Below are 12385 nucleotides of genomic sequence, written 5' to 3'. Positions count from 1 at the left end.
ATCAATGAAGAAAAGAGAAACACAAGAACTACAACGGACTTCAGCCACAGTCTTAGATGAAATCACCTGAAGGTAAAAGACATTATATCTCTCAAGATCTGAGCAGAGGAGGATCATCTTTTCTTCAGTTGTTCTGCTTGTTAACAGCAAGTGTTCATCACTAATGCTCATTCATCGCTTAATTATCTCATTAACATTAACTCTGCTTCAGTGTTACTTTAACACTATTTAGAGAGGGCCCATATGTACTCAGAGCAGAGTTGATTTAACTCTGGTGATTTTGCTGTGTAGCCCTTAAGCCAAATCTATTAGCTCTGGAACAAGCAAGTAATAGATTAATAAGACCAAAGATTGCCCGTTTGATAAACCCAAAACGAATTATACCTCATGTGTAAAACTATCTACATAACAGCCAGCAGCAAATTCCAGAAGGACTGGCCGAGATGAAGCTGTTCTCTGTGGGTATATGAGCACTGAACGGTCGCTGACAGCCTGAAGCTCGCATCTCTGAAAGCGTCTAAACTAACTTTTAATTAGGCGAAATGTTTACATATTAATTGCATATCTATGACTATCTTTGCTTAATGTTATGAACAGCAGCTACGCTAATTATTCTACATTTGCTTTTCTGTTTTATCTCAGGATGCCCATCCCGAGGTCACTAGAGTACATCAGCTTGGATAAAGCCTCTTATGAAGACTTCAGATGAGCAACACCTGTGAAGAGACGGCGCCAACCCCTGCAAGGACTTCAGATAACGCAAACTCTGGATCAACATACACCATTCCAAATCTTCCTATATATCCTAATCATTGTTAACATGTATTCATTACTTCCATGAGCTCATTGTTTCTGCCTTAAATTAATACATTGTTAGCTAACTGCGTGATTTGTATATGTACATTTCTGACATTAAATAATTTTGACACAGCCAACTCTGATAACAGATTACTCTAAATTGAAATGTTGACATGCATTCTCTGTAAAGCTACTTTGAAATTATATGTATTGTGAAAAGTGCTATACAAATAAATGTGAATGGAATTGAATTGAATATCTGAGGTCTAAACAACTATATTCTCGCCTAAAAAACTCTTAAAACTACATTTTGTTATAAAATAACAGTAGTGCCTATAAAAATATGTTGGGTTTGCTCATCCGCCATGACACTGGCTGTGAGAATGCTGACAGCAGAGTGATTGAAACGGTGAAACAGTTCTCGTGCAGATATTGGTAGAATATTGCATGGCTGTTTTTGCTCAATTTTGCCAACAAAAATAGTTTTAAACAAAGATGAAAAGTTGCGTCTCCCAGAAACACACAGTGGTTTTTCGTTCTTGAATGATTCACTATTTTTAAACAGACTGGGTGAGTCAAGGGTTCAATGATCTATTCATAAAGTCAATGGACACTAACCCTGCATCCCAATGTGCATACTATCCTAAATAGTATTGAAAATGACTAATGTCACAAACTATTTAGGATGGATAGTATGCACGATTTGAACAAATTGGTTGAATGAATGATTCTATGATTCACTTATTAAGAATTGCCGCCACCTACTGGTGGTTTTAGTTTCATATATAGGCCTAACAAAATGAAAGTGAAAGTTAAAGTGACGTGACATGTAGCCAAGTACGGTTTCCCTTATTTGGAATTTGTGCTCTGCATTTATCCTATCCAAGTGCACACACAGCAGTGAGCTGTGAACAAAAACACACACATAGTGGCAGCCATTTTTGCTGCGGCGCCTGGGGAGCAGTTGAGGGTTTGGTGCCTTGCTCAAGGGTCTCACCTCAGTCATGGCATTGAGGATGGAAGAGAGTGCTGTACATTCACTCCCCCCACTGACAATTCTTGCTGGTACTGAGAATCGAACCCACAGCCTTCAGGGAACAAGTCCGACTCTCTAACCATTAGGCCAAAAAAAACAATTAATAACCCCCCCCCCCCCCCCCCCCCCCCCAAACATTTCATATTTCTATAATCAAAATGTTATGTTTAGAACATTAATCTCATAACATTATTTAGGCAATTGCAGTGTAAATGGATTTTAATAAATGATAAGATGGATTTTTTTATACTGATTTCAGTTAATTGGTATAACAGTGTATAGTGTTAAATTGTGTAATTATTTAAAAGACAATCAACAATATGTAACTTTACTTTTTATAAATAAATTATAAGAGGAGCACCTGACCCCCAAAATGTCTGTGCACGGCCATGCTTCTATGTTTACATAGAAGAACAGCCCCAGTAAATGCAAGAACATTTCCTATGTGATCGGCCCTTTAGGCATGCACTCTGACACCATCCTGGCCAGAATTTCACAGCTTAGACATTATAAAAGTTCCCTTTCTTGTTTTATCCATGGAACTGGATAGGAGAAGTAGGTAGAGAGGATGAGAGAACATGAAAGACAGAAATAAAATAAAAGGGAGAGATAGAGAGAGAGCAATAGTGTCAGAGAGATAGAGAAAAAGGCGAGGGAGGAAGGAACGAAAGGAGAGAGTGAGTGGGGGTGACTCTGCAGTGCACACACCCTGGACATTCATCATTGCCAGGACAGGCCGAGGAGGATAATATATTCCCTCATGTGCTGCACGGCACTGCACACATTACTCATCTTTATACAGAGCAAGAAAGAGAGAGAGAGAAAGAGCTGAATTCTTCATTAGACTCAACAGTTCTTATTAAAGAAATAGTTCACCCAAAAATGAAAATTCTGTCATCATTTGCTCGCCCTCATGTCTTCCTAAACCCGTATGACTTCTGTGCAACACACAAGGAGATACTGTTTGTTCTATCCCCTCTTGTCCACAAAGCTTCTACAGAGCTTTCAGGCTTCAAAATGGACACAAAATCACTATATATACTGAAGTTACACATACATATACATACATACATACACACATTTTTCACTCAAATTTTTAAACGGTAATGTATATGTATACGTACACACACACACAGTCAAACCCAAATTTATTCAGACACCTTGAACATTTCATTTATTAATACAGTTTATTCACTATAGTTAAAAAAATGGTAATAAAATATGACAAGATCGCAGAGTTAAACTGCGCCAGAAAAAAAAAAAAATCTTAATTGTGTCAGATAACACACTCAGATAACAAAAAATGGTCAGGTCAAAGTGTCTGAATAATTTTTGGTTCCAAAATTGTAAATCAATTTTACTGGTAGTCCACTGTATGAAGAATTTTTGGGTATAATATGTCACAGTTTACTTTATTTTGCTATCCTCACTTACATAAATAAATGAACTATAGTGTACTGCACCCACTAGTAAAAATATATCAAAAATATCAAAAATGTCTGAATAATTTTTGATTTGACTGTATATACACATGCACGCATACATAAAATATAATTATATATAAATTATATTCACACATTACTTTCTTAACATTTAAAAAAATGAAGAAACAAAGTCATACAGGTTTTGAAAGGTAAGAACATAATGACAGAATCTTTATTTCTGGATAATCTATTCAAGTGTTAGTAGGGAAAGATGGCTGTTAATGCCCATGCAGTCTGCACAATGCTGAGCTGTTCAGTTAGTCTGTTCAGCTGTAACACAGATTTGTAATGCACAGCAATACAATGGCACGCAAGCAAAAACATTGCTGTAATATATCATTAAAGGCAATTGTATGCCGATTATTGGCCTCACATCAAGCTGAAGTCAACTGTGGCTTCTGGACATGTAATGTATTTGATATTCATGTACTGCTACTGGGTCTCAAATGTAAGCTTTCAACATCAACCTTTAATAAAGCTGTTTAAAGTAAAGCCGTAGGCCCTCCATTCAGAACCCATGTTAACCAATTAAGGCATGGTTGACAAGTGATATTCTTTCACTCATTCATTTTCAAACGAAAGCTTTTTTTTTTTTTCTCTGTACAGACTGAGTCTAAAGAGCATCATCCTTTTAACGGAACTACAGACAGACAGACTAGCTTTCTCTTTCATTTCTATGCATTTAAAGAGTCTTTCTGGGTGAGTTTTAAAGGTGGCAGGAAATTGCGGAGGCTGGTGCATTGCTGTAGGGTGATTTTGCAGGGGAGTCTTATGGCATAGGTACAACCTCAAGGGAGCCAGGAAGAGTAATTCATCGCCACTGCAGATGTTCACACAGACAGAGAGCATCGATCCTGCCCTTCTGAAAACACCATCTTCGTCTCTTCAGCACAAGAAGCGTTTGGTGGAGGTACTTACAAGACTCAAGACTTTTTCAAAGTAGCCTGATTTTAAAATGCAGAGATTATCTAGGCATATGTCAATATTCCATCTGGATCACCCAGTCTAAAGTCTAAGGCTATTTATAATATAGCTGATATTTTTATTATACATTTTTCTTTAATTACCAGTATTAAATGTGCTGTAAGCTATCTTTTAAATTACACTTAACTGAGTGTTCACAAAGACCAGCCCCCTTTAGTTACTGTTGCTATGTCCGACAAGCCATGGGCACTCTCATGCCACACATCATGTTCTCAGGCAGTGAAAAATGCATTGCGGAGCAAAGAGGACACTGACAACGCGCCGACAAACAAGACAGAGCAGGTTACTTTTGATATGAAACAAAAGTCTCAACTTTCAAATTTTGTCATTTTTAAGGAAATGTAAACAATAAATCCATTTTGTGACTCTTTAATGTGTCGTGACAGATCGCAGTAGCGCCTCAGTTGAAGAGGCACATGAATCAATCATCTCTTCCCACTAGTTACAACACGAGATAAACTTGAATGAACATCGAAAGGTATGTTGTTTCAACCATGGAAAAACATCAATAAACAGTAAACAGTATGAGTCGACCGACGTTAATCTACTAACTCTGTTTGGTTTGTCTGTAGTACAAAATGGCAGATTCAGAGTTATGATTGGTCAGATTGCCTGTCAATCAAACTCCCGGTGAAGGGTGAATTAGACAAGCACCTTCTTTCACAACCCCACCCAATACCATTGTACCACCGTGTGGTCAGGAAAAAAGCAGCACAAATGACTGGCAGGTAGAAAACACCTCAAGGTATGGAAGATTGTTTCCACCACGAAATAAAACAATTTAAAATATAATTGTAACTTTTTTCTTGCAATTGTGAGTTTACATCTCGCAAATATAAATTTGCAGTTTTGAGTTATAAAGTCAGAACTGCAGGATATAAACTTGCAATTGTGAGAATTAAAGTCAGAAGTGTGAGATATAGAGATCACAATTTTTTCCTTGCAATTCTGATTTTTTTTCTCACAATTGCGAGTTGTAAAGTCCAATTTTTGGGGTGGGAGGACTGACATTTTTCTCAGAATTGATATAAGATATAAACTAGTAATTCTGAGAAAAAAAAAAATTCTGAATTGTGAGATTGTAACTTTATATCACACAATTCTGACTTTATAAATCACAATTCTGAGATTATATCTCGCAATTTGGACATTATAACTTGCAATTGCGAATTTATATCTCACAGTTCTGACTTTTTAACTTGGAAAAAAATGTAAGATAAAAAGTAATCACCTTTTTATATTTTTTATTCAGTGGCAGAAACAAGCTTGAATATCAAAGTGTTTTTTATTAGCTAAACACTCAGAATCTGTCAGTGGCCCACGGTTACATGATTATGTTTTATGTTTTTTTTTTTTTTTTAGTCAGCTATGATATGTTAGGATAATGCAATCAGATAAAAGTAGGGCTGCCTCCTAATAGTCGACTAACTGGTAGTCAACGAAAAGTCTGCCGGTGCGCTGTGGCAAGCTTTATGCATGCATTTGAGCGCTGATTAGGCTATGTAGGCATTAAAGGCTCTTTATTAGTTGAGTATCACTTAAAATGAACGACTTGTCAACCAGAAAAATCTTTAGTGGAGGACAGCCCTAGATAAAAGTTAGCATCATTCCCTAAAAAAAGAAACATTGTAACACGTTTAAGCTATACAGCACATGACTATATTATAATCTTTAGAAAGCTGAGTTAACCCTTTCACATAAATTTAAAATATTCTGTCTGACCCCCCAGTGTGAATTTTTTAAGGCGACCGTTATTTAGAACGTATCACTTTATGGTTTCCATGGCGACGCGTCATTGCTTGTTACGTGACACACCGCAGCACTGTATGAATGATGATCTGCTTTCATTTAATTTTTCCTTTTTTATTCAAAATATTCACAAATTTGTTAACTATAGCATGAAATATCTAATATTCCGATTGCCAAATATGTGCATGTGGATGTGTTTTGCTGTTTAAACACCTTTATAACGATCGCGTTAGTTGAGCCATATGCGCTATGGGCGCTGCCATGTTAGTTTGCGCCGCACAGAGAATCGGATCTGTTGGATCTACATGTGAATTCATCCACTTCTCCCGAAATACATGAAAGTAAGTGAGTCATTGAACTGGGGAAGAATAGAGTAAGCTTTAAAGTTACTTTCACAATGTGTATCTGTTATGAATAAAACGTGTCGTCTAATTATAATGGAAAGGGTTGTTATTTCCGCTTCTATAGACATCATTGTGTATTTTACGAACTCTAAATATATGGTTTTGTTAGTACTCATGTGTATTTAAATGTCTGAAACCTAAAATAAACATTATTTGGTTGAAAACACTGCATATATGTAATATATGGAAAGCGAAGCGCCCTCTCTGGTTTAGCGCCAGCCAAAGCGCGCACGCACATTTGAATTTGGCAGTTGATCACGTGATGCGCTGAACGTTCTAATCACACCGGTGTGATCGTACGCTCCTTGGGCCAGCCAAGACTGATCACACCGGTGTGATCGTACGCGTCAAAGGGTTAAAAGGATTGTTCATTCCTGAAGTTTGATCATTCATTTACTCAAACTTATTTTAATTCCAAACCTGTATAAAAAGATATTTTGAGAAATATCACAATTATGACAGAAATTTAATTTATGGGTGAACTATTCTGTTGAGGTAACTCTTAACTTGCACAGCACAAAAAGTACATTTTATAATTGTATTTTCTGTGGAACCCTATTATCCTATTTTGAGGGCCTGTGAAAAATATATCTCAAAACTGTCACTTAGATTATGCTGTTAACATAATGTGATTACACAGTTCACAGGAAGAGTAACAGCTATTTCAATAAAACTTGTAAGCAATAGTATTCAGATTATTCCCCTACTGAACATGGAAAAAGAGCAAAAATAAGATCTTCGAAAATGTTTTTTTGTAGTATTTCCCCAGCTAGCTACAGACACATGTTTGCTCTCTTCCATACTGATACAGGTATCAGAGGGCAATCAAAAAGAACAACATTGTCTGGACAGCAGCAATCAATGATCACACACATCACTCAGAGATCATGACAGCTGACTCTCCTCGCCAGCCACAAACCACAGTGAGATCCACTGCAGCAATTTATCAGATGTGTCAAGCGCAACCTGAAGTCAACACCACATCCTGTGCCCAATATAGATCAATTAAATTACCATATGTTCTATGTTGCTTTGAGACGTATACAACATACTTCACTGCTTTCATTCACACGGTTCTACCCTTTCTCAGCACCTTATAATGAATCATGTCTTACAAAGTGCTATTTGTCCAAGTCTAATGGGATGCAAAAGAGCATGCCATTAATATTACAGTAAGAAGAGTTTCTTCAACCCAGCATCTGACAGGAGTTACAAATGAACAGATTGTCATTGTCAAAACAACACAGGTTAGTGCTCATGCTTCACCGGGCAATGAAGGAAAAACAATGGCAAAACTGAGAAAAAGGGAGGGAAACATGACTGCGATTTCTTTGCGGAGAAGAAGAAAAAAAGCATGCAGACTTTCATCAACCGTCTTTCACTTTGCAGCACTGGGAGAAGGTAATGTCTATGTGAGAACAAGTGTTATTTTATGGTTGTTATTGAATTTTCTGCACAGGCAAACTTTAGCCTTTTCACAAAGCCCTTCAGCTCTGTGCTAGGAATCTCCAAAGAGGAAAGAGGTGTCAAAAAGGGGTCCAAGGGCTTTATGATGGTGCGCTTCAATGGCCAAAAAAGTTAAGAACAAAATTAAATTAGAATTCATTACAGAAAAAAAAAAAAATGCTTTCATGCAAGATTCAGGCTGGAATCTCATTTTTTTTTATTTAAAAAAAAAAGGAAAAAAAGATGGGAAAAAATACCTTTATTTTCGCCACCCTCATTATTGGTGAAATCATCGCCTTTGACTGTGTTGGCTCCTACTGTCAACAACAGGGGAAAAGTAAAGAGGATAAATGGGGGAACAGATTTTAAAACAGCAGCTTAAATATTAAATCAAAATCATTATTATATAAATCAGGTAGAACCAATATTCTAACACATTGGGTATCAATCATTAGGGCTTTCTAAATTAATAAATACTATACTATTTTTTAGATAATTACAAACATTTTTTTTTTTTTTTTTCTATTATAAAATAAAAACAATACTGATTAGTGTTGCATTTTGGTCTGTAAATGAGGGGGAAGAATAAAGTGTCTATGTCACAAAAATATATAAAAAAAAAAAAAAAACATTTATCAAATTCAAAATAAGCATCAGTTCTTTCTGTAAATGACCTTGGCTCATTACATATGCAGCACTGTGTTAACATTGGCTCACACTGAGAGATCATACAGGTTCCAATGTTTCTTCAGTTAACAGAGGATTGTGGGATGTCAAGCTGTATAAACAAAAGCAAGTAGCATGTAAATCACTAGAGTGTGAACAACACACCCACCATGCCGGGTCATAAGCACCGCACCACAGGGATTATGAGGTTGGATTGTAGAACAACATATGTAATAACTTTGCCAAGAGGTGATTTTGGAACAGATAATAAATAACTATACACTTCTTCTGTCATGTTTTTTTTTTTATTATTATTATTATTAACATCATATTTTAGCACAAAATATGATTTTAATAATGCATCAGAGTAGTCTCAGCCTAAAGGCTACACTTTTTCAGCTGATTGGATTTATTATTAGTAGTATTATTATTATTAGCTTTAAAATTATGAATAAATAAAACTTGTGAAATGTGCTGAATTTAAAAACAGGATCTGCTGGCATGATACAGTTGGATGTGCAATGATTAGCTACCTTGCTAGTCTGCATTTTCACTCTCCTTTCCTCTGTGAATGATGACCCTAACAGTAAATGTCAAGTAATATGAGAGGGAGTGGCTTTCCTGTAGAGATACCAGTTCAGAAAGATTTTACAAAATTACAAAATCCTGCAGTAAAACTGTATTTTGGCACTCAAAATGTATTAGCATATGTCAATCCCCTCATTTAGATATTTTATTTAGGTTATGTGACATGGTATTGGATTCATTGTTCTGCTCAGAGATGAACTACCACGATTCAGTTTTATATCAAATTGAATGATATTTCTCTGCATTGTGCCTTCCATTTTTCCTTCTTGTAATAAGATGTTTTGTTCCTGCTGATGAAAAGTAGCCCTACAGCATGATGCTTCCACCGCCATATTTCATTGCAGATGTAGTGTGTATTGTTAGGTTTGCACCACACAGATCTATTTGACTTCTTGCTAAACAGCTCTGTCCTGGATTCTAAATCTTTCCCATCACCACTGCATCACTGTTATGAATTTTGGCAAACACCACAGATCCTTTTACATGGTTCTTTCTGAGTAATGACTTCTTTTGTACCACCCTCCTAAAGAGGCTTGTATTATATAAAGCTCTGCTATGGTACAGCTTTATGCGTTCCCAGCCACAAAAGTGAACGTTGTATGGCTTCAGACTAACAAAGGACAGCTGTGCTAGCTGTGCCAAGTTCACAGATAGGGGTTGGGAATAGGTTAATATGAGTATATGTAAATTCACTTACATAAACAACAACACTGACATCTGTAAAATGTGTAAAAAACATATTTTTAATAGGTAAAAATGTAAATATTCTGCAATACTCTATAATATATATATATATATATATATATAGTTTTATAATTTATAATTTATATAAATTATAAAACTATATATATATTTTTATTTTTATTTTTTCATAAATCATTTCTATAGGTCAACATTTTGTTTATGTCTGTCTGTGGATTTTGCAAATGTTTAACCGATGTAAAGTACTATGAATAAACCTTGTAACTTCATTGCAACCTCAAACTGTTGGTAAAACCCTATTACATCTTGGGTTACAAATGTAACCTTGGATCCCTGAGAAGGGGAACGAGACACTGCGTCCTAGGATGCTGCTGGGGAACACCTCAGTGTGACTGATGTCTGAAACACGTGTTAAAACATGGCAATTGTATTGGCTGGTGACAGCCTTTGACGTCACTACTAGTGTGACCATAAGGTATAAAAAAGGCGCCAAGAGAACATGTCATCCACTTCTTCATCTGAAGGGACCATGCAGGCAGCCCAGAAGCATGGCAACAAGACACAGTGTCTCGTCCCCCTTCTCAGGGAACAAAGGTTACATTTGTAACCCAAAACATTCCCTTCCGAATGGGAACTCACACTGCGTCTTAGGACGCTAATGGGGAACAAATGCCCACTTCGCCATGTTGAGGGGAATGCATTCCATATTGGCTGTGACTAAGAACAAGAAAAATAACTCAAATGTCCTGATTGCCAGAGTTGAATTCCCCAAAGGTGCACACCAGTAATTCGATGTCGGTGACAGTACTTCCTACGGCCACTGCCAGAGCTACATGCCACAATGAGGAAGGACAGTCTCACCATTCACCATTTAATCTCAAGGCCAAATAGAAGGACTGGCTTGGAATCATAATTCTAGAAAGATTCCTTTAAGGGAGTATGGCCAGGGATGAAAAGGTTCCCTAACCTGTCACTTTCAAGGGGATCTAACCATCAAACCCAGGTAGGCCAACTTTGTTCCATCTTAATCTAGTCAGCCTACAACCTGCCTGCTTAAGAGAATCTCTAAACCTCATACCAGAGGCCTCCAATGAAGGCAATAACCACAACACATCAGATTCCTGAGATCGGTGTCCTGGAGAGCAAGACTCAACATAATGACTCTCCAAGCAAGGGGAGTGACAATGTTCATCCCAAAGACAGAACTCCAAAACCTACAGAGCATAAAATATCTCTGGGGAAGCCGAGTACTCTATGTAGAGACCCTCAAAGAGGGGAGTACTTAACAGCTCTACTAAAGCAGGACTATCAGGGAGGCTTACAAGAAATCTATAACCTAATATCACTTCGCTTGTAAGAGGCCTTCATGCCTTCAAGGACAGTTCATGCAGTGCTAGTGGAGCACTCTATATAGCAAAACCTCAACCACGGGGAAGTGCTGGCCAAGCTCTGGGACAATTTATCAAGGAGGCTCCTGAAGAGCTTTACAACCTGATACCAAACTGCTGAGTTTTAGGGAGCCGTTAGTTACTATAAACTAGCTCAACCTGAGGTACGTCCATCCAGAACTACCAATCTTTACAGAAGTAAACATGACTTGCTCCCCATTATCTCTGGGGAGCAAGGGACTCAGCAGGACGACTCTCTGAAACAAGAGGAATCCTGGCTCAACCCTAGGGCAGTAACTGAGGAGGCCATGAGAGCCTGCAACTCCAAGTATCTCTTAATAGTGCAACTCAGACCTCAGCAAAATGACTCTCCCAGTGAGAGAAGGTCCGGTGCACTAAAAGTACTCATAGACAAAGAAATCACAGAGAAACCTTACAAAGGAGCTCTAGGGAGCAAAGGCCTTAAGAATTCCCCAAAAAGAGGAGTGGCCATACCACACCTGAAGGCTAACTAGATAGAGGAGGCCTAAAAGAGAGCCTTACAACTCCTGATGCCACATATGCCCTGCCATTCAAACGAGATGTTGTCTTAAGGGGCTTGGATGGCAGGGCTGGAACTTTCAAATTCATTGCTTCCCCCCAGTGAGAGATAGTTTGCGAATGTCTCATCTATAGGGGGCATCAACACATATCCATGCTCACGCAATTTGCATGCTGATGTTGATGCATACAAGTCGATTTCTTACTCGATTTCAATATGGAGATCAAGAAGGAATGGAAGGCTCACAGGAGCTGGGCAGTTATGTCCAGACAAAAAAAAAAAAAAAAAAAAAAAACCTTGTCCTATCTTCCGCAAGCGGTTATCTCTTTCTTGAGCCTCGACGGCAGCTCAAGTCTGGCCGTAGCGCATTTCATAACCTCCAATAACTCAACATACATGGCTAAGAAGGCTCAGTCATCTAAACTTCCTCCTATTCATTCTGGCTTGATGCTAGCAGAGCATTGGCTGCTGGATCAGAAGATGTAAGAGACAACACATCTTCTTCCAGCAGCTCACTCTCGTCAACTGCTGAAGAACGCAAGAGATTATACCTCTCAAACTCTTCAGCGAGCTCCATCGGAGATCCTTATTATCTCAGT

At 37.7% G+C, this 12385-nt stretch overlaps 1 protein-coding gene across 2 annotated transcripts in view; it reads right to left on the bottom strand.

The window, feature by feature from the left end:
• nlgn4xa (neuroligin 4 X-linked a) overlaps nucleotides 1-12385 on the bottom strand; it is a 118431-nt gene that overhangs the window by 85782 nt on the left and 20264 nt on the right. The window contains exon 3 of one of the 2 annotated variants that reach the window (XM_048197168.1): nucleotides 8159-8218. The exons of the other annotated variant lie outside the window; for it this stretch is intronic. Coding sequence (XP_048053125.1) covers nucleotides 8159-8218 — 60 coding nt within the window. The remainder of the gene's footprint in view (nucleotides 1-8158; nucleotides 8219-12385) is intronic. 2 annotated transcript variants of the gene reach the window in all.

The sequence above is a fragment of the Megalobrama amblycephala genome, linkage group LG7 (genome assembly GCF_018812025.1).
Source record: "Megalobrama amblycephala isolate DHTTF-2021 linkage group LG7, ASM1881202v1, whole genome shotgun sequence".
Classification (NCBI taxonomy): Eukaryota; Metazoa; Chordata; class Actinopteri; order Cypriniformes; family Xenocyprididae; genus Megalobrama; species Megalobrama amblycephala.
The sequence above is the reverse complement of the archived record's forward strand: the minus strand, read 5'-3'. Positions and strand labels throughout refer to the sequence as shown.